Source organism: Panthera pardus, unplaced genomic scaffold, assembly GCF_024362965.1.
Source record: "Panthera pardus isolate Hobbes unplaced genomic scaffold, ASM2436296v1 HiC_scaffold_16, whole genome shotgun sequence".
Lineage (NCBI taxonomy): Eukaryota > Metazoa > Chordata > Mammalia > Carnivora > Felidae > Panthera > Panthera pardus.
The window spans coordinates 54,805,621-54,828,207 of NW_026526721.1; the positions used below are offsets into that span (position 1 = coordinate 54,805,621).

General features: G+C 38.2%; 1 protein-coding gene across 1 annotated transcript in view; it reads right to left on the bottom strand.

Moving 5' to 3' along the window:
• Nucleotides 1-512: 512 nt before the first annotated feature.
• The window catches only part of MYH15 (myosin heavy chain 15), a 146,389-nt gene continuing 124,314 nt past the window's right edge, over nt 513-22,587 (bottom strand). The window contains exons 38-41 of the mRNA XM_053903316.1: nt 19,848-19,952; nt 4,739-4,834; nt 3,696-3,830; nt 513-1,643 (exon numbers count right to left, since the gene is read on the bottom strand). Coding sequence (XP_053759291.1) covers nt 1,629-1,643; nt 3,696-3,830; nt 4,739-4,834; nt 19,848-19,952 — 351 coding nt within the window. The 3' untranslated portion in view covers nt 513-1,628. The remainder of the gene's footprint in view (nt 1,644-3,695; nt 3,831-4,738; nt 4,835-19,847; nt 19,953-22,587) is intronic.

Consider the following 22,587-nt stretch of genomic DNA (forward strand, 5'->3'; position numbering starts at 1 on the left):
TGGCTCAGTTGTCATATTGTTAATCAGCCTTATAATAAATTTATATTTCCACATAAATTTTTACACAAAGACAATGGATAGCGCAGTTGACTTGATCGCTTCCTTTTAATTTTAATCAGTTTATAAGAAAGAAAAAAATCTAATCAGGATTTTTGTTACTTAATCAAGTTTTGACCCTATAGTTTATAGGAGAAAATCAACCTTGAATTGTATGTTAATGCTACCTGGTCCAATTTTCTCTAAGTGTTTGCTCCCATGTTATGACAGGTATTCATCATAAACTATAAAGTATTGACATCATTATAAACAAAAACTTTGTCAGTAGAAAATGCTCAGAACTACTATCGTCTCCTTACAGTGATGAGGAGGGACAGGTTGAAAGACTAAAGTCAACAAATTCAGGATGGCAGACAACAATGAACTTGGGTCCTTCAATGCTGGTGAGCCTCTAAATTAATCTTGGAGCCACCTGTATGAGTCAGGGTTGGGTCAGAGAGGCACACTGCTGAGAATGCTAGAATAAAGATTTATTATATAGAATCAACCTTACACAAGTCTGGGCATTTGTAAAGAAGTCCATGTCAGGCTGTCCCCTCCGCATCTGGGGATGTACCTTAGGTAGCTGTAGGTCAGCTGTGCTAGTGGTCAGCAAGGAGAGCTGGTTGTGGAGTGACGATGAACTGAAATCCATAAGAAGAAACTGGAATTCATGCCTCTCAGGGCCTCCAAAGGCAATGACAGGGGTGACCTGCAAGAGAAGCTGGTGCCCAGTACCATGGAGCCACACACACACGTAGCTAGGACTCTGAAGCTGAAGGAGGGAGTTTCAGTGCCAGCTCACTCTTTTGGCCTAGGGTAGCATTTGCCAGCTATCACAGTGCCTGGGGCCATACCATGAGCTTAACAGCATAAAATGAACAGCTGCATCTCTACCGCTCCCTCTCAAATGTAGTGAAAATTTCTCTTGTGACCAACTCCAATCCAGAACAAACAGAGAAAGGAAATCCAGGAAATGTACCTCTCGCTTAGCTACATTGGCACAATACAAAGCCAGCATTCCCCCTAACACTAAACTGATCATCTTATATGAGAAGCTGTTTCAGTGTTGAAAAATGCACAGGCATGTAGTCCACCCAGGTATAGATTAGGAGGATTCTTATCTACAAGTTCTAAGTACCTGTGACTATATGTAAATTACAGTGCTAAGAGAAAAGTTGATCAACTCCCACCATTAGTGGCTAAAAATATACTTATTGTTGGAGGAGTCCAGCAAAACTCATTAACTTCAGTAATAACAATTTACTAACATACCCCAGGCCTCATCGTCCATGTCTTCCATAAATATTATGCATTAAAAGGCAATAGGTATTTTTTTAACTTGAGAATTTAAAAGACTCTTATCTTTTATGTAAAATGTTTACTTGTATTTGAGGACCAAAAAAATCCCCATTAACCTGGGAAGCAAGGATACTCTATTACATTTTCTAATCACCTTGTTTAAACTGCTTTTCACACCACATAAACATGCTTTTTTTAATGCTTGTTTCAAATGCAACTTAAGTTTTCAGCAATCAAATGGTACCATCCTTGGACTTGTCCAACTTCTGTTTTTCATAAGCAAGGACTGCTTATTCTTCATGAGCCTGAAAAACAATATGAGTGTGTTCTGTGAATTCCTGTGACTTTCATCAGTGGCACACACACCCAGAATCAAGCCCAGTCCCTTCCAGAGTAAGCAGACCTCATCCAACTCCTCATTAGCTTCAAAGGGATACGGGGAATTGAGGCAATTATGTGCATTACACAAAGCAGACACAGGTAATTCATCTGAAGGACGTGCTTGGGTACTCTCAATTTTCTGCCTGCCAAGCCTTGCCAGTGAAGGCAGCGCCCTCTACAAAAGAAAAGGAAAGGCTGTGGCCATATTACCACTGGCTCCATAGCTGGGACACACAATTCTACCAGAAAATGTTTTCACTTGGTTTATGACAGTTGAGAGATTTTCAGGCTTTCCTTCTATAAATGGGAAACAATTAGTAATTGCACTGCCAAGGATGGTTTTCCTATTCATCTTGGGCCTCTCAGAAGCAATTTCTGCTTCACTCATTTTATTCTTTGTTGGAAACAACTGTGACAAAGTCGAATACATTACATCTGTTTTGCAGCCCTTTTGACCTCCTACAGCTGAGTGCAAATGTAGCCTGTGTGAGGCATTTCCCCAAACAAAACTATTATGTGCAGTTGAGGGGCAGGCATATTGGTTTATATGCACCCAAAACCAATGCCATTACCCTCTCAAATTGTGGCCAGAGTTCAAACCATTCAAGTGGACCTTTGCACATAGGCCTTATCCCTAAGACAACTATTCAAGCATCAATAAGAAATTTCTGGAGTGTGCCAATGACCCATGCTTCGCATATTTAGATCTAAACCTATTCAGTACAACCAACTTTTAGATTCTCCTTCAAAAGAGATTATTTTGACCTCCTTCCAGGTAGTATTTATTATGGGCAACCCTATTTATTTATCTTGCAGAGTTATTAGTAATTCATTTATAAGAAGACCAGGCAGGTACCAAATTTTTAAAAATGAAATGGTGGCTCTCTGTGCTAGAGACTGTACTAAGTGTTTTATAGGCATTCCATAAAGGACAGCTAATGTCTTATCTAATGTTCTTTAGTTCATTTCTCCTAAAGCTAGACCTTATTTAAACACCCTGTGTTCCTGGAAAATCTAATAAGAAAGCTGAGCTTCCTTTGGTCTCAATGTTAGTATAACACCAAAATTCATATATTGAAATCTCAATCCCCATAGTGACGGTGTTAGGAGGTGGGGCTTTAAGTATGAGGGTGGAGTTCTCATGAATGGAATCAGTGCCTTATAAAAAAAAATCCCCAGAGAGCTCCCCCCTCTCACCCCCACTCTTTCACTATGTGAGGACACATTGAGAAAAGGGCTATGAGGAAGTGGCCCTCACCCAGATATTGAATCTGCCAGCACCATGATCCTGGACTTCCCAGCCTAAAGAACTGTGAGAAATGTTTGTTGTTTATAAGCCACCCAGGCTCTGGCATTCTGTTATAGTAACCTGAACACACCTGGACAAGCCCACTGTTCAATGGTCTTTGTCATGCTGCCACTTTGCTGGTAAAGTTAGGGTAGTGCCCGTACCATGGGATCAGAATAGTAGTGTCATAACCCACAGATATGGAAATATCCTTTCTCCCTGCTTTAGGACAGAACCAGGAGTAAAGCTAGAAAAGACAAGTGCATTTATTCTCCACTGCCTCAACTTTAAACCTCACCCCCCAGGTCTCCATACTGATTCAGTATAAAGTCATGTACTTGTCTACCTAGAAAGACTTCTCTTGGAGTTTCAAGCAGATCCATCTTTCAAACTTTTTAAATTATCTTTGTTCTCTGGACTTCTGACTGTTCTATAAAAGTGAATCTAGGACCTGGAATTAAGAGTCTACAAGTTCACCTGGAATTAAGAATTTGAGAAGTATAAATACAATGTGCATTCCACCCAAATGCTTAGCACTTCATATTACCTGGACAAGGAGAATTTAGTAAATAGGGAAGACTTTAAAGGGAAGGGGATGGGAAACAAAGAGATTTCTTGTTCTACTCGTTGTATGACATGAACCCTAAACACACACACTTTAAGAATTAGAGTTGAATATCTGACATACCTTTTTTGTAAACTCTTTTGCTTTCAACTTGAGTTTATTGACTTGGGATTCTGCTATCTCTGCCCTTTCCTTAGCTTCGTTCAACTCGTGTTGCTGCTTCTTATACTTGGAAAAATATTGATTGGCTTGTGCTTCCTATAAAAATAAAAAAAATGAACAAAATATCCCTGTGCTTACATAGTCATTTTCTCTGCTTTGACATGAGAAAGTTGAAAAATGTGTGAAAGGAATATAAACTTCTGAGTGTTGAATGGAATATATTTTGGTATGATATGATATATAAGGATTCAGACTTTCTAGCAGGCATGATATCCATTTTTATAAGCATTGTTTTCTGGAAATTTAGAACCTGCTCAGCACGTTCCACTAATTGGATGTAGTATGGTTTTCATGGGCATCTTATGTGTTAGAAAAACCACAATTGTTTTGCAAACAGCTAAACATCCTAGTTTACCTCTGAGTGAAGGGGGCTTATCTTTAAAATTATATGTCAACAAGTAATTATTACATATAGCAGTTTTAGGCAAAATTATTGAAATAATTCAAAACCCCTGAAGAGATATTATTAGATATATATTATTAGATATAAGCCAATATATACATTACTTATGAATTACATTCTATGTAGCTATGAGTTGGCAACCAGCATTGGCAAGTACATTTCAAATGATGACAGTTTTGGCCAGAGTTATGTCGAGGCTGTGAAACCACTCACCCAAGGATTTTTAGGGTGAGGAAGGCCCCAGGGTGACTATCTGGCCAAAAATTTGCCATCCCAAACGACATCATGTTTTTACTTGACTCATTTTTTGCAATGCACATATCTGAGCGTAACCACAAGGTTGATGGTGATAGCTCTGGCTCCCCGAAGGAAAAAGTAACAATTTTTTGAGCATGGGTGATAATTCTAGTCTGAGAAAAACTAGAAAATGAACAGACTTTAAGCTGAGCTGGTCCTCTCTGACAAAGTGCTTACCTATCTCCATAAATCAAAAACAATGGCTGGGAAATCCATGAGGCTGTAATGGCTGCCAGGTACTTACTGCTGCCTCCATTTGCTGCTTGTAACTTTGTACTTTTAGCTGAAGTTTATCCATCAGAGTCTGCATCCTACTCAGATTTTTCTTGTCATCCTCTGCCTGAAATGCATAGATAGGTATATGAAAGTGATTTGAATGATCCAGCAGTCTGCATTGGGAGTAGCCTCATGTGAGAAAATAAAAGGAAATTTATTATTTTAATTTTGGAGAGGGAGAGGGAGAGAGGGAGACAGAGAATCTGAAGCAGACTGCACTGTCAGCACAGAGCCTGACATGGGACTCAAACCCACAGACTATGAGATCATGACCTGAGCCCAAGTCAGACACTCAACTGACTGAGCTACCCATGTGTCTTGGTTAGGAACTTTACTAAATAACTTGAGTTGTGATTTGAGAAATGGGTCTTACTTTACTTATTGTAAGTTCTCAGAAATTAGCAATGACAGTCACTTCTTCTAACAGTCCTCCCATCCTAACCAAGCTACACCAGCCTGTGGTTTCTCAGTAGGAATGAAGTACCATTATAACAGAAGCTGTGTGTACAAAACTAGAAACCAATCCTCTCCTGCCACTAATCAAACCAACTCTTCCCCCTTGAACTTTCTAATTGACTCTTCGTTTTGGATAATGGAATTATAGAAAGGTAAGTCTTCTGGAATTGTGGTGCGGGCATCAGCAGAGAGTGAGGAAAATTCTATGAACTGTGGGGACCTTGGTGTGTACATTCTCACTGCTTCCATTGCAATCCAGGCTTGGGATGGACAAAAGAAATCTAGTAGGATAGTGTTTCTTAGCTGTGCTCTACAGAGCCCTGGGTGTTCTGAGGAAATAGGAGGGGAGAGATACACAGGTAGGAAAGTCTCTGCATATCCCCCACTTTCTCATGCCCTTTTAAGTAGAGTATCTCCACTTTGGAGCTGTTGAACTTTCCAAAATAAGACCATCTCAGTTGGCTTGTGGTTGAAATACTGATTTTTTAAAGTTTTTTTTTTTATTGTGAGAGAGACAGAAACAGTGTAAATGGTGGAGGGCAGAGAAAGAGGGAGGGAGAGAATCCCTAGCTGCCAGCACAGAGCCCAATGTGGGGCTTGAACTCATGAAACTAGGGGATCATAACCTGAGCCAAAATAAAGAGTCAGAAACTTAACCAACTGAGCCACCCAGGTTCCCCAAGATACTGATTTAATCAAGGTCTGCCTCCTGCTACTCAAATGATTTTCCTGTTTTCATATTACTTGTTTCATCAAATGTCAACTCCTTTGGTGACTTTCATAGTCTTTCTACTGCCCTTCCACTGCTTTCCACAAACTTCCTCCACTCCAATTAAACTCATCTATTACCTCATAGTTCTCTTATTCCCTCCTCTGTAAGTTTAGTCAATATCTCCGCTTGGACACTGTACCGAGGAAAGAGATAGAAATGTCAAGTCTTTCCACAAAAGAGGACTATTTGCTTATCTTAGTACCTGCAGCCTAAGGAAGGCTTCTAATTTAACACACATAAAGGGGCTGACTGCAATGCTCTCCAGAGACATGAAAGGCTGGTAGGCATCATATTCACACTTGCCCTCTGCCTCACTCCAGGTTGCTATCTCTCAGAAAGGAGGCTTGTGCATGTTTAGTGCCCTGGTTTGTGGATGCTCCCCAGAAAATACCCCATGAAGGCATGACTCTGGTGGCCAGTGGTACTTATGTTCATGGGTCCCATAGGGCTGCAACAAATAGTGCTTAGCCAGCTGACCCCTCCCCTGCCATGTCACAATACAGAAGCAGAATACTGAAATGCCATCTTTCTGTCAGACTAATTCATATATCTTAGTAGCTGTCACTAAGAAGCTGGCTTCTAATTTAACATACATCAAGGAGCTGACTGCAATACTCAGAGACTGGGCAGGCTATCTTCCCCACTCCAGTTTGCCAGTACTTCCAAGAAAGGAGTTTGTACACAGGTCTGGTGTCCTGGATTTTGTAGCTGCTGCCCAGAGGACACATCCCTTGATAGCCGGGCTCTGGTGACCAGCAGGGCTTGTGTTCGCAGGTCCAATGGTATGGCACAAAGAAACAGTTGTTAAATGGCTGTCACCCCAAGGCTCAGCAGAAATAAAACAGAAATGGCCATCTCCCAGTCTTCGCCTAGAAGAGGTATATATGCATATTTTAAAAGCTCCTACCTGCGGATCCAGATTCCAATCAGCCTACATCTAGGTACTGAGATCTGCCCCTTTTGGATACCAATAGGCTAGGACACCCTAAACTATTGGGAGCCACTACGAACAAAGAAGAGGGCTTGGATAATGACAAAGGTTTTAGAAACAACCAAGAGCTAGAGCATTGTTGAACAATAAGGATCATGTCCTACATGAGACCACTCATTCAAGACTGGGAGAGGTAGCTGTTTTACCTAATGCATAGAAATCAATGCAGAAAATCAAAGAAAATGAAGAAACAGAGGAATGGGCTTCAAACAGAAGAGCAAAATAAAATCTCAGAAAAAGAGGTGAGGTGATTTACCTGATAAAGAGTTCAAAACAATGGTCATAAAGATGCTCACCAAGCTCAGGAGAACAATGCATGAATGAAGTCAAAATTTCAACAAAGAGAAAATATAAGAAAGTACCAAACAGAATCACAGTAATGAAAAATAAGTGGACGGGGGTGCCTGGGTGGCTCAGTCGGTTAGGCGTCCAACTTCAGCTCAGGTCATGATCTCATGGTTCGTGGGTTTGAGCCCTGCATTGGACTCTGTGCTGACAGCTCAAAGCCTGGAGCCTGCTTCAGATTCTGTGTCTCCCTCTCTCTCTGCCCCTCCCCGGCTCACACTCTGTCTCTCTCTCTCAAAAATAAAATAAACATTAAAAAAATTAGAAAAAAAAAAAGAAAAAGAAGTGGACTGAAAAGTACAACAGAGAGTTCAACATCAAACTAGATGAAGCAGAAGAAAGGATAGTGAACTTGAAGACAGGGCAGGGGAATTCATCTCATCAGAGCAGCAAAAAGATAAAGAATGAAAGAGTGATGGCTTAAGAGACTTATAGAAGAACATCAAGCAGACCAACATTTGCACTCTAAGGGTCCTAGAAGGAGAATAAAGAGAGAAAGGGGCAAAAATTTGAAAAAATAATGGCTGAAAACTTCCCTAACCTGAGGAAAGAAAGAGACATCCAGATCCAGGAAGTTCAGAGACTTCAAATGAAATAAACCCAAAGAGACCCACACCAAAACACATAATACTAAATTGTCAAAGACAAGGAGAGAATCTTAAAAGTAGCAAGAGAAAAACAACTTGTTAACCCCATAGGACTCTATAAGCAGATTTTTCAGCAAAAACTTTCCAGGCCAGAGGGAAAGGTACAATACATTCAAAGTATTGAAAGAAGAAAAAAAAATAAAAACCTGCCAATTAAGAATACTCTACCTGGCAAAGATGTCCTTCAAAACTGAAAAAGAGATAAACAGTGTTCCAGGCAAGCAAAAGCTAAAGGTGTTCAGACCATTAGACTGGCCTTATAAGAAACATTAAAGAAACTTCTATAAACTGAAATGAAAGGGCCCTAATTAGTAACAGGAAAATGAATATACATATATATATGTTGTATATATATTTATATATATACATATATATACATATATATTTATATGTATACACATATATATGTATATATATTTATGTATATATGCATACATATACATGTACATGTATATGTCTATATGTGTATATATGTATATTTTCAGAATAATATAATGTTTGGTGGTGGGTAAATCACTTATGTATCTAGTATGAAGGTTAAAAGACAAAAATAGTAAAAAATAACTTCCAATATCTGTTAATGAATACACAGGATAAAAATATGTAAATTGTGACATCAACAAACATAAAATGTTGCCAGGGAGGACAGTAAAAATATAGAGCTTTAGAGTGCATCCCAATTGAAGTTTAAAATAGACTATCATAAATACAGTTTGCTTCATGTAAGCTTCATGGTAACCACAAAGCAGAAACCTATAGTAGATACACAAAAGATAAACAGAAAAGAATCTAACCATACTACAGAAAATCACCAAATCAACAAGGAGCAAGAGAAGAAGAAAGTAACAAAGGAATTACAAAACAGCGAGAAAACCAACAAAATGGCAATTACGTGCATACCTATCAATAATTACTTTAAATATAAGTGGACCAAATTTTCCAATCAAAAGACAGAGTGGTTGAATGGATACAGAAAGGAAACTCATCTAGCTTCTTCCTACAAGACACTTCAGACCTAAAGACACACAGACTAAAAGTTTTAAAGAATGCAACAAGATATTACATGCAAACATTAACCAAATGAAGGTGGGGTACCTATACTTATATCAGACAAAATAGATGTTAAGACAAAGATCTCAATAAGAGGCAAAGGTCATTATATAATGATAAAGGGGTCAATATAACAAGAGGATATAGCAGTTGTGAATATCTATACACCAATATAGGAATATCTACATATATAAAGCAAATGTTAACAGACCTAAAGGGAGAAATAAACAGCAATACAATAAAAGTAGGGAACTTTAATACCCAATTTTTATTAATAGATCAGACTGACAGAAAATCATTCAGGAAACATAATCCTTAAATAAAACATTAGACCAGATGGACTTAACAGACTGTATACATTCCGACCAAAAGGAACAGAATACACATTATTCTCAAGCATGCATATAATATTCCTCAGGATAGATCATATGTTAGGCCACAACACAAGTTTTAATAAATTTAAAAGGATTGAAGTCACATCAAGTATCTCTTCTGACCACAACTGTATGAAACTAGAAATTATAAGAAAAAAAAACCTGGAAAATCCTCAAATGTAGGAAGATTAAACAATATCACTAAACAACCAATGAGTCAAAGAAGAAATCAAAAGAGAAATAAAAAAAATACCTTGAGACAAATGAAAATGGAAATACAACATACCAAAACTTTTGAGATGCAGCAAAGGCAGTTCTGAGAAGGAAATTAATAGTAATAAATTTCTACATTAAGAAATGAATAAAGATCTCAAATAAACAATCAGACTTTAGACCTTAAGAAACTAGAAGAAAGAACAAATACCAAAGTTAGCAGAAGGAAGGAAATAACAAAGATCAGAATGAAGATAAATGAAAATAGACTAAAAAGACAATAGAAAAACACCAATGAAACTAAGAGCTATTTTTTTTTAAAGATAAACAAAATTGATAAACATTTAGCTGGACTCACCGAGAAAAAAAAGAGAAAAGATGCATACAAAAATAGAATGAAAGAGGGGACATTACAACTGATACCACAGAAATACAAAGGATCATAGAAACCACTAAAAACAATTATATGCCAAAAAATTGATAACCTAGAAGAAATGAGTAAATAAATTCAGTAAAGTTGCCAGATTCAAAGTTAATATACATAAATCTGTTGTTTTTCTAGACACTAATAATGAAGTATCAGAAAAAGAAATTAAGAAAACAATTCTAGTTACAAGTGCACCAAAAGAATAAAATAACTAAGAATAAACTCAACCAAGGAGGTAAAAGACCTGTGTACTCTGAGCTATAAAATGTTGATGAAGGTAAATGAAAATAACACAAACAAATGGAAGGATATTCCATGCTCATGGATTGGAAGAATGAATATTGTTAAAATATCCATACTATAGGGGTGCCTGGGTGGCTCAGTTGGTTAAGAGTCCAACTTCAGCTCACATCATGATCTCATGGTTTGTGGTTTCGAGCCCTGCATTGGGCTCTGTCCTGACAGCTCAGAGACTGGAGCCTGCTTCAGATTCTGTCTCCCTCTCTCTCTGCCCTTCCCTGGCTTGTACTCTGTTTCTCTTTTCCTCTCCCCCTCTCCCTCTCTCTGTCTCTGTCTCTCATAAATAAACATCAAAAAAATTTTTAAATATCCATACTGCCCAAAGTAATCTACAGATTTATTCAATAATACTCATTATTAAAACACCAATAGTATTTTTCACAGATCTAGAACAAATAATTCTAAAATTTGTAGAACCACAAAAGACACCAATTAGTCAAATCAATCTTGAGAAAGAATAAAGCTGGAGGTATAATAGTCTCAGATTTCAAGATGTACTACAAAGCTATAATAATCAAAATAGCATGGTACTGGCATGAAAATAAACACACAGATCAAAAGAATAGACTAGGGAGCCCAATAATAAGCTTACATTTATATGGTCAGTTAGTCTATGACAAAAGCAACAAGAACATACAAGGAAGAAAGACAGTCTCTTCAGTAAATAGTGCTGGGAAATCTGGGCCACTACATGCAAAAGAATGAAACTGGGCCACTTTCTTCTTAAAGCATACAAATAAATATACTCCAAATGTATTAAAGACTTAACTGTGAGACCTAAAACAATAAAACTCCTAGAAGAAAACATAGGAAATAGTCTCTTGAATGTTGCCTTAGCAACATATTTATGGATGTGTCTCCTTAGGCAAGGGAAACAAAAGCAAAAAGAAACTATTAGGATTATGCCAAACTAAAAGGCATTTGCACAGCAAAGGAAACCATCAACAAAACAAAAAGACAACCTACTGAGTAGGAGAATATATTTGCAAGTGATATACCTGGTTAAAGGGTTAATATCCAAAATATATAAAGAACTTACATAACTCAATACCCAAAAAATTCAAATAATCTGATGTACAATGGGCAGAGCACCTGAATGCAATAATAATACAAATAATACAAATACTAATTTGCAAAGATATAGGCACCTCTATGTTTCCCGCAGCATTATTTACAGAGCAAGATGTAGAAATAGCCTAAGTGTCCATCCATAGATGAATGGATAAAGAAGATATAGTATATGTATATAATGGAATATTACTCAGCCATAAAAAAGATGCAGTCTTACCATTTGCAGCAACATGAATGGACCTAGAGGGTATAATGCTAAGTGAAATAAGAGAAAGACAAACACCATATGGTTTCACTTATAGGTGGAATCTAAAAAACAAAATGAACAAACTAACAAAAATAGCAAAAACAGAATCTTAAGTACAGAGAACTGTGGTTCTGAGTGTGTGTGTGTGTGTATGTGTGTGTGTGAAATGAACAAAAAGGGGTAAGGGGAATGGGAGGTACAGGCTTCCAGTTTTGCAATGAATAAGTCATGGGATGAAGACATATACAGATTATAGGTAATATAGTCAGTGGTATTGCAATGGCATGATATGGTGGCAGATGGTAGCTACACTTGTGGAGAACATAGCATTACATCTATAGTTGTCAAATCACTATGTTGTACACGTGAAATGAATATAACATTGTATGTCACTTATATTGCAACAAAAATATTTTAAATAAACAAAATTGATAAACTTTTGGCTAGACTCACCAAGAAAAGAGAGAGAAGACTCAAACAAATAAAATTAGAAATGAAAGAGGAGACATTATAAGTGATAGCACAGAAATACAAAGAATCATGAGACTATTATAAACAATTATATGCCCCAAATTTGGATAACCTAAAAGAAATAGATAAATTCTTAGAACATACAACCTACCAAGACTGAATCATGAGTAAAAGGAAATTTGAGGATATCAAAAATACAAGAAACAACAGATGTTGTCAAGGATGTGGGAAAAAGGAAACCTCTTGCACTGTTGGTGGGAATGCAAATTGGTGCAGCCATTGTGGAAAATAGTATGGAAGTTGCTAAAAAAATTGAAAATAGAAATATCTTACATTCCAAGAATTGAACTACTTGGTATTTACCCCAAAATACAAGAACACTAATTCAGAGGGATACATGCACCCCTATGTTTACTGCAGCATTATTTACAATAGCCAAACTATGGGAGCAGCTCAAGTGTCCTCTGATAGATGAATGGATAAATAAAATGTGGTGTGTAAAGAAAAAGAAAGGGAGAGAGATAAAAACAAGAAACAGACTCTTAACTATAGAGAACAGTGGTTGCTGGAGGGAGGTGGGTGGAGGGATGGAACTAGGGGATAGGGATTAAAGAGTATAATTATTATGATAAAAAATAAAAATGATAAAAATAAATCAAGTACACCATAAAAAAAAATCGTAACAGACAAATTACTAGTGAGGAGATAGGATTAGTAATCAAAAATCTCCCAACAAATAAAAGTCCAAGACCAGGTGGCTTCACTGGTAAATTCTATCAAATGTTTAATGAATAATTAATACCAATCCTTCCCAAATTCTTTTTAAAAAATTGAAGAAGAGGGAACACTTCCAAACTTCTTTTATGAGGAAAGCATTACCTTGATATCAAAACTGAGAGAGAGAGAGAGAGAGAGAGAGAGAGAGAGAGAGAGAGAGAAGGAAGAAAGGAAGCAAGCAAGGAAACTGAAAACTACAGGTCAATATCCCTGATGCACATAAATACAAAAATCTTCAACAAAATATTAGCAAACTGAATTCAGCAATACATCAATAAATCCAATAATCAAATTGGATTTATTCCAAGGATGCAAGGATAGTTTGATACCTGCAAATCAATGTGATATACCGCATTAACAAAATGAAAGATGGAAATCATATGAACTTCTGAATACATGAAGAAAAATCATTTGACAAAACTCAACACCCATTCATGATAAAACCTCTCAATAATGTGAATATAGAGGGTTGTATCTCAACATAATAAAGACCATATATGAAAAACACACAGCTAACATCATACTCAATGGAGAAAAGTGGAGAGATTTTCCTCTGAGATTAGGAATGAAACAAAGATGCCTACTGTCACCACTTTTATTCAACATATTACTGGAAGTCCCAGCAGCACAATTAGGCAAGAAAAAGAAATAAAAGGCATCCAAATCAGAAAGGAAGTAAATGGTCTTGATTTGGAGATAATAGTATATGTAACAAAACAAAACAAAAAAACCCTAAAGACTCAATCAAAAACTGTCATAAATAATAAACCGATTCAGTAAAATTGCAGATGTAAAAGCAACATACAAAAATCGGTTGTGTCTCTGTACACTAATAACAAACTATTCTAAAGAGAATTTGAGAAAACAATCCCATTTACAAATGCATCAAAAAGGATAAAATAGTTAGTAATAAATTTAACCAAAGAAGTGAAAGATCTGTGCTCTGAAAACTGTAAGACATTGATGAAATAAATTTTAGGAGACACAAATAAAATGGAAAGTTATTTTATGCTCAGGGGTTGGAAGAATTAATATTGTTAAAATATCCATATTACCCATAGCAATTTATAGATTCAGCACAGTCCTTATCATAATTTCAATTGTATTTTTCACAGAACAATTTGAAAATTTGTATGGAATCACAAAAGACCTCTAATAGCCAAAAGAATCTTGAGAAGGAAGAAGAACCCTCAAGTCATCATGCTTCCTGATTTCAAACTATAAAACTATAGTAGTCAAAGTATTGACATAAAAACAGACACATAGATCAATGAAACAAAATATAATGTGCAGAAATAAACTCATACACATATGGTCAATTAATTTATGACAAAGGAGCTAAGAATATACAAGGGTAGCCTCCTCAATAAATGGTGCTGGGAAAATTGGACACCCAGATGCAAAAGAATGAAACTAGACCACTTTCTTATACTATACACAAAATTAGCTCAAAATGGCTTAAAGCCTTAAATGTAAGATGTGAAACCATGAAACCATAAAACTCCTAGAAGAAAACAGAGGGTAAGCTCCTTGAAATTGGTCTTGGCCATGAAGTTTGGATTTGACATAAAAAAACAATGGCAACAGATATAAAAATAAATAAGTGGGACTGCAGCAAACTAAAAAACCTCTATACAGCAAAGGAAACCTTCAGAAAAATGAAAAGGCAACCTATGGAATAGGAGGAAATATTTTTAAATCACATACCTGAGAAGGGATTAATATCTCAAATACATAAAGAACTCATACAACTGAATAACAAAACAGAACAGGAAACAAAAAATATGCTTTAAAAATGGGCAGAGGAACAGAAACATGCAAAGATGCTCAACATCATTAATTATCAGGGAAATGCAAATCAAAGCAACTATGGGATATCACTTCACACTGTCAGAATCACTATAATCAAAAACTCAAGAAACAAAGGTTGACAAACATGTGGAGAAAAAGGAACCCTCGTGCACTGTTGGTGGGAATGCAAACTAGTACAGACACTGTGGAAAACAGTAGAGAGGTTCTTGAACAAATTAAAGAATAGAGGACTGAATCCAATAATGCCACTACTGGGTATTTATCCAAAGAATATGAAAACACTAATTTGCAAAGATAAATGCAGCTCTATGTTTATTGCAGCATTATTTTTAATAGAAAAAATATGGAAGCAATCCAAGTGTCCAAATAAAGTGTGGATAAAGATGTATATATACATGACAGAATATTACTCAGCCATAAAAAGAATGAAATCTTGCCATTTGCAACAACGTGGATGGATCTAAAGGGTATAATGCTAAGTGAAATAAGTCAGAGAGAGACAAATACCATATGATTTCATTCATATGTAGAATTTCAGAAACAGAACAAACAATAAAGAGACAAATAAAAAAACAGACTCTTAACTATAGAGAACAAACTGGTAGTGACCAGATGGGAGATGGGTAGGGGGAATGGGTGAAATAGGTGAAGGGGATTATTAAGAGTATGCTTATCTCAATGAGCAGTGAGTAATGTATAGAATTGCTGAATCACTATACTGCACACCTGAGACTAATATAACACTATATATTAATTACACTGGAATTTTATTTTTAATCTTTTTATATTTTATTTAAATCCAAGCTAGTTAACATATAGTGTAGTAATGGTTTCAGGAGTAGAATTTAGTGATTCATCACTTACATATAACACTCAGTGCTCATCCCAACAAGTGCCCTCCTTAATGCCCATCATCCATTTAGTTCCCCGCCAGCATCCTCCAGCAACCCTCAGTTTGTTCTCTGTATTTAAGAGTCTCTTATGGTTTGTGTCCCTCTCAGTTTTTTAGCTTTTCTTTTCCTTCCCCTATGTTCATGTGTTTTGTTTCAAATGAACAGAGGATCTGAAGAGATCTTTTTTCCAAGAAGATATACAAATGGCCAATAGGTACATGGAAAGGTGCTCAACATCACTTACCATCAGGGAAATGCAAATCAAAATCATAATGATATATCAAAAAGACAAGAAATAACAAGTGTTGATGAGAATGTGGAGAAAAGGGAACCCTTGTGCACTACTGTTGGGGATACAAATTGGTGCAGCCATGGTGGAAAACAGTATGGAGCTTCCTCAAAAAATTGAAAACAGAACTACCATATGATTCAGTAATTCCACTTCTGGTTACTGATCTGAAGGAAACAAAATCACTATCTTGAAATACCCCATGTTCATGCCAGCATTATTTACAACAGCCAAGACGTGGAAATAACCCTAGTGTTCATCAACAAATGAATGACTAAAGAAAATGTGCTATATGTACAATGGAATATTATTATTCAGCCATAAAAAGAAGGAGGTCCTGCCATTTGCAATCCTTAAGGGCATTATACTAGTGAAAGAAGTCAGAAAAAAACAAATAATGTATGATCTCACCCATATGTAAAATCTAAAAAACCAAACTCACATAAACAAAAAAAAAAGAATTGGTGGTTGCCAAAGGCAAGGCTCTATGGGGGTGGGGAAAATGGGTCAAGGTGGTCAAGAAGTACAAAATTCCAGTTATAGGATGAGTAAGTCCTCGGAATGCAATGTTGAACATGGTGACTGCAGTTAACAATATGATGCTGTATATTTGTAAGTTGGTAAGAGAGCAAGTCTTAAAGAGTTCTTAGCACAAGGAAAAAAATTGTAGTTATGTGTGGTGATGGATGTTAACCAAATTTGTGATAATCATTTCACAATGTAAACAAACATCAAATTATTACATTGTACACACAACACTAATGCAATGTTATGTGTCAAGTTTATCTCAATATAAGTAAATATATAAATACATAAGTAAATAAATAAAGCTTTAACCAAGCCATTTCTATGGCCTAGAATACTCCCCCACCCCACCTAAAAGTACAATCTGCCAGTAGATAATTACTCATTTTAAGTTTACTAAGGCAGGGACCAAGATATAAGAAAATGAGATAGGTCTACCTCTTCAATAAAATCTACTGTTTTCATCTGCCTGTCCCTTTCCCTCCCAGGTTTAAGAAATTTGAAGATTCATAGAATTATGCATGTGTAGAAGTTCTAAAACTAACAGAAGTTTAATTGCTTAAAACCAATTTACTGAGGCAAGTCAATTTTCTGTGTGGTAAAGGAAGCCACAAGGAAGAAAACTGAAGCCTGGAAGTGGTTGCTGATGTTAATGAGCTCCTCCCACTTGAGAAGACAGAGCCTTTGTTAGGCTCAGGCTCACATCTCAGCCCCGAGGCATTACATCACTGTGGTAGCCATGGTTGCGAGTGGCTAAGATTTCCCTTCAAGAAAAGAACTTGCCGTTCAGCAGTGAGGAGGGCACTTACCTGAAAACCTCCAACTGCAGTGCCTTCGGGATCTGCTGTAGCATTTACACTGAGATCACCGCTCCCCAGGCAGCCCCCGGTCAATAACGGCCCAGTGATTACCAGGGTCCAGCCATTTCTGCCCAACATGGGGCTCCTTTCCAGGCAACCTTTGTGCTGGAGACTGCTCAGAGGAGATGGGCTGCAATGTGAAGCTCATAGCCCATCCTCCTTCCTTCACCTTTTCCTTTCATGGATATCAGATTCACATTGTGGTCTAAAGGCTTTCTCTGCCCTGATCCTGCTTGCTCTCCCCTTTGTCTTTCCCAGGTGTTATGTCAGATAAATCTCTTATGCTTCTCAGACTCCATCCTGGCATCTGGTTCCTGGAGAAGCTACCCCAAACTTATCTCTAAAAATGAAGATTTTGTTTCCTTATCTCTAAAAATGAAGATACTATATCTGTAATTATATTTGTAAGGATTAAATAACATCTATACATAGATCCTTGAATATAGAAAGCAGTGGAAGATAAAATGGAGCAGGTGGATGGGAGGGGGCAGAAAGACTGTCTGTACCTGTTATAACGGTTGTCAGTCCCTAGTCCTACGTCCTGCTTTATAGCACATTATTCTAGGTACTGAAGAGAGAAAATAGGATGAGTTTCCAAATGCTAGAGGGACATACAGGGGAAGATAAATGCTCAATGGGGACTGGCTATAGAACTATTGTGGCTGGGGTCACACTTGATTCCCTTTCCAATGTAGTAGGATCTTCCCAGAGGATGTTTCCTAGGAAATGAAAACCATATTTATGCCCCTTTCAAAATGACATTTTCAATTGGCACCAATGACGTACTATCACAAAACACCCTGCCTCATAGTCCTGGTGGTTATTTTGATGTTAAAGGAGAACAGATTGGATTGGGCCAGCATCTATCTTGAATATTTCAAAAACAGGTACTGATATCAAGAAATGTGGAGCGCTCTCTAATGTCTCTTTAAAGTCACAGGGCCTAGCTTCATATCTTGTGTTAAATAGGTGCCCAGTAGGTGTTATCTGATTTAACAGCAGAAAAGCATTGCATAATTGAACAGATATACTCTGAGCATTGTGCAGACGCCTGGAAGAAATTAAGAACTGTACTTCCGTACTAGTACAAGGGGAAACAATAAGGCTAGCTCTGTGAAGAAACAAAGATAAAACACAATAGAACAAGAATACAGTCTTTGGGGCAATGAAAACCAAAAAAGTATAGCCTTTGGTGTTTTGTTCTATAATGGACTTGTCTTCAGAGGGGGAAAAATGTCAGTATAATCCACAGGAAACTAAAAAGAAGAAAAACCCAGACATCATTAACAAGCAGCATGTGACTCCCTCAGCGTAGGTGGCTTCCTCACCCCCCTCAAAAGAAGGGTAGAATACCACACCTTTCATGCTCCCAAGGTGTTTACTTCCTTAGCCACACATCCCAGGGGCCCACTCCCCAATGGTATTGTTATAACTAATATACTCTAAAGAAGTGTCAGACTAACTCTTAGAAAAGTCTCAGAAAAGAACCACTTCTTCAGTAAAGAAGAGCTGTGCAAGGAGCTCATTTCATCTTAATTAGCCCAAGATGATGCTTCTGAAGTGCACCGCGTTCTTGTCAACACTATCCTTCTCGCTGCAAGGAGGGAAGACATTGGCATCTCTAACAACAACTCAGCCTCAGGAACCAGAACCAGGACTGGCAGATCTTGCATTCGTACTGCCAACGTTGCTGTGAAAGCGGGTGCCCGGGAGGAATTTGCCTTTTCGCTGGCATAAGCTATACGGTGCAGCAGGAGAGGGCCAGGGAGTGACCTCTGGCATCCGTGTTCAACAACTGGCACGTGGGCACCTAGTCTGTGCCAGGAAGATGCTGGGCCGCAGAACAGCACACAGCACAGTGCCTCTGCACTCGCGGATTCAACGGTCCCCTCCGTTTGAAGAAAAGGGAAGAAAGGTTAGAAAATGAAAATGAAGGTGAAGGATTGTATTGTTGCTTTAGAAATGCGTTAACTCCTGGTAAGAAGTCTTTCCATCTCTTTTCACTTATTTGCTTGAGACCAACGTTCGCTCGCGGAAAAAGAATCTGCCAGCTCCACACGGCCGTATTTAGCAGCTACCACCTGGCACAGGCACCGAACAGAGTCCTCAGTGGCCTGGAGTGCCTGTGCCACCAGAAAATAGGAGCGAGCATGTCCCCTGCTTCGATGTAGCCAGTGTCCCATGTAACACGCTGGCTGAGGAGCCACCCCGACTCTCTGTCAGCCACTTCATTTACACATTGTTCTCACTCAGCCTCTCACAGGAAGGCATCTTTCTGAGAGCACCCCAGACGTTATGTGTGAAAAAATAAGCACGCTATAAATAGCTTTTCCCTTCTAATTGCAACTTGCGCTCACATTTTGCTTCCTGAGAGCTCTGAAAAGGGACCGACCCAAAGCACTAAGAGCACAGGAGCCCTGGGCCTGTCAGTCCATGTCTACCACTGAATGTGAGCACAAAGGTGGGGGAAAGAACAGCAGGAGACCTAGGAGGCCACCCCAGGCTTGAAGGAGCGCGTTGCGCCAGCACACAAACAGGCAGTGGTTTCCCGGAGTACCTGATAGGTCAGCTCTTTGAGGCAGCGCTCCAGCCTGCGGGCTCCCCTCTGGGCCTCCGCGCTGCGACGGATTTCGTCCTCGAGTTCACCTTCCAGTTGTCTCACCTGCAACAAAACCCTGACCTCAGACTGCAGGCTGGCAGCCAGCAAGACAGGATGCCAGTGAATTTGCCAACTGGCGCGATCATTTGAAATAGAGCAAAGTCATCAAGAGGGGGGGCCACTCTCTTTCTGGCAGTGGTTAAACAGGGTAGCCTCTCAGGGAACACTGCCTCGCCAAAAGTGAGTTGGTGGGATTATGTGGGTCTATAAAAGGACCGTTTAAACCCTCATCCATGCAGAAGTGGTAAGTTTCCTGTGAGATTACAAAATTGCACACACCCCTGTGTATGATCATAGGTAAGTATACAGAGAATAAGCTATACGGGGCACACTTTAGGGATTAGGACAATGTACTACCTGATCTTAAGTTTCTTCCTCCATGTTCAGCCCTGACTCCCTGAAATCTGACCTTGAGTCTATGTGGCAGATATGTCCCACCCTGCCCGACAGCCCTGTTTTGTGGGAGGGCAGTAGTACGGATGGACAAGCTGCCTGTAGCCTCACAGAGTCATACAGGCAAAGTTAGCATAACGTTCATTCGACAAACATTTTATGCCAACCACACACCGGACCCCAAGGCTAGGGAGACAGCAGTGAAAAGAACAAAAAAAAATTTCTCCCGTATGTAAGCATATGTTTTAACGAGGGGAAACCCACAAAGTAAGATAGAGAATATGTTTGATGGTGAGATGTGATTTGGAGAAATAAAACAATTAGCAACAATCGTGCCTTAGATAAACCTCATTGGTGACAATACTGCCATTGTGCAAAGCTGGAGAAATAAAGCAGAAAGGGGTGTAGAGAGTTGATGGAGGAAGGGTGTTCCTTCTCTTCCTTTAGATGTCCATGCCTCTGTGGCTGCCTTTTTAAAATATATTTTTTAATGTTTTTTCAATTATTTTTTGAAGGAGAGAGAGATAGAGCATGAGCAGGGGAGGCGCAGAGAGAGGGGGTGGGGCACAGAATCTGAGCAGGCTCCAGGTTCTGAGCTGTCAGCACAGAGCCCAATGCAGGGCTCAAACTCACAAACGGTGAGATCATGACCTGAGCTGAAGTCGGAGGCTTAACCTACTGAGCCACCAGGAGCCCCCGCCTTCTTCTTGACACAGATGCCACCTTCTCAATGTGGCCTTTTTGACTACTCTTTTAAAATAGCAAAGCCCAATGCCCCAGGGCATGAATGTGCTTGGAATGTCTGACCCCATCTCTTACTCCCCCCCTCCCCTCCCCACTCCAGACACACTGCCCTTGTTTTTCCTCAGAGAGGGCAAGTCAGCAGGTGTGCAAGTTCCTTGTGGACAAAGCCCGTTAAAAAACCTTCTAAACCCCTATTGTCTAGGAACTTAATACATAGTTCTATCAGTTGGGACATGAGACTATGAGGCGACCTTTTAAGGTTTTCTCATGTGTTCATGTGTGTGTTTATGTCGATTAAAAAACCTCAGGGAAAATCGCTTTAATATATCAAATCCTAGACATCATATAATTTCACCAGTAAATATTCCGTTATGTAATCCTAACAGATTAGTATTATGATTATGGTTTTAAGAAAATTAATCATAATTCCTTAGTATCAGCTGATATTTGGAAGCTTATTGCTACTGAGTTAGCATGGGTTCTAGGCTTTATGGTGGACAAACAGCAATTGGAAGCAAAATTAAAAGCTTAAATTCAAATTGGAAACACCATTATCATTCATGTATTTTTTTTTTATTAGGGAAAAAAGACATATTCTAAGTTCTTTAATTTTATGCCTATATGTTTTTTTTCTCCTACTAAAAATCTTGGTTCTTATACAATCAAGATTAAATAATTATTGGTTAAAGAACTATATTAACCTTACTGATAGTGTTAATGATAAGATACTATTATTTGAGGCATGCCTGGGTGGCTCAGTGGGTCAGCATCCCGCTATGGCTCAGGTCATGATCTCAATGTGTTCAAGCCCCACATTGGGCTTTGTGCTGACAGTGTGGAGCCTGCTTTGGATTCTCTGTCTCCCTCTCTTTCTGCTCCTCCCTCTTTCCCAAAAATAAATAAACATTAAAAACATTTTGTTAAAGATATAGTTATTTGGAACTACAAGTGCAGTTTGCTTTGATTTTTTTTTTCTTTTGTCCTTAGATATATTCCATGAGGGATGTACAAAGCACTATGTTTAAAAGTCACTAGGAATAATTCTTCTGTGTATGTTTTATGCCCCTCAACTTGATATACAGTTAGCTTCAGTTGTTTCCATTTGTCTTAACATTTTACAGATTGATTTGTTTTATTCTGCTCTTTGATTTAAACGTGTTTTCTTTTACGTTATGAAGCATGTAAATGTTTTATATGATTTTGCAATCAAAACAACTAAACAAGGTTCATTCACAAGGTCTAAGTTTCATCTCTGTGTTCTCCTCCTATGGCAGCTATTTTTATTAGTTTTTGTTTTATTCTGTCACCACTTCTTTTTGAAAATGCAAGCAAATGTGTATGTGCCCCTGTCTTCTATATTAACCCCCTCTTGCACAAAAGGGTGTAGACTCTACCTTTTCTCTGTGCCTTTTATCATCATCATACTGCTAGATGAGATCTCCAGAACATATTACAGAGCGCTCCCTCATTCCTTTTTAATCAGCATGATTATAAGGAGGCA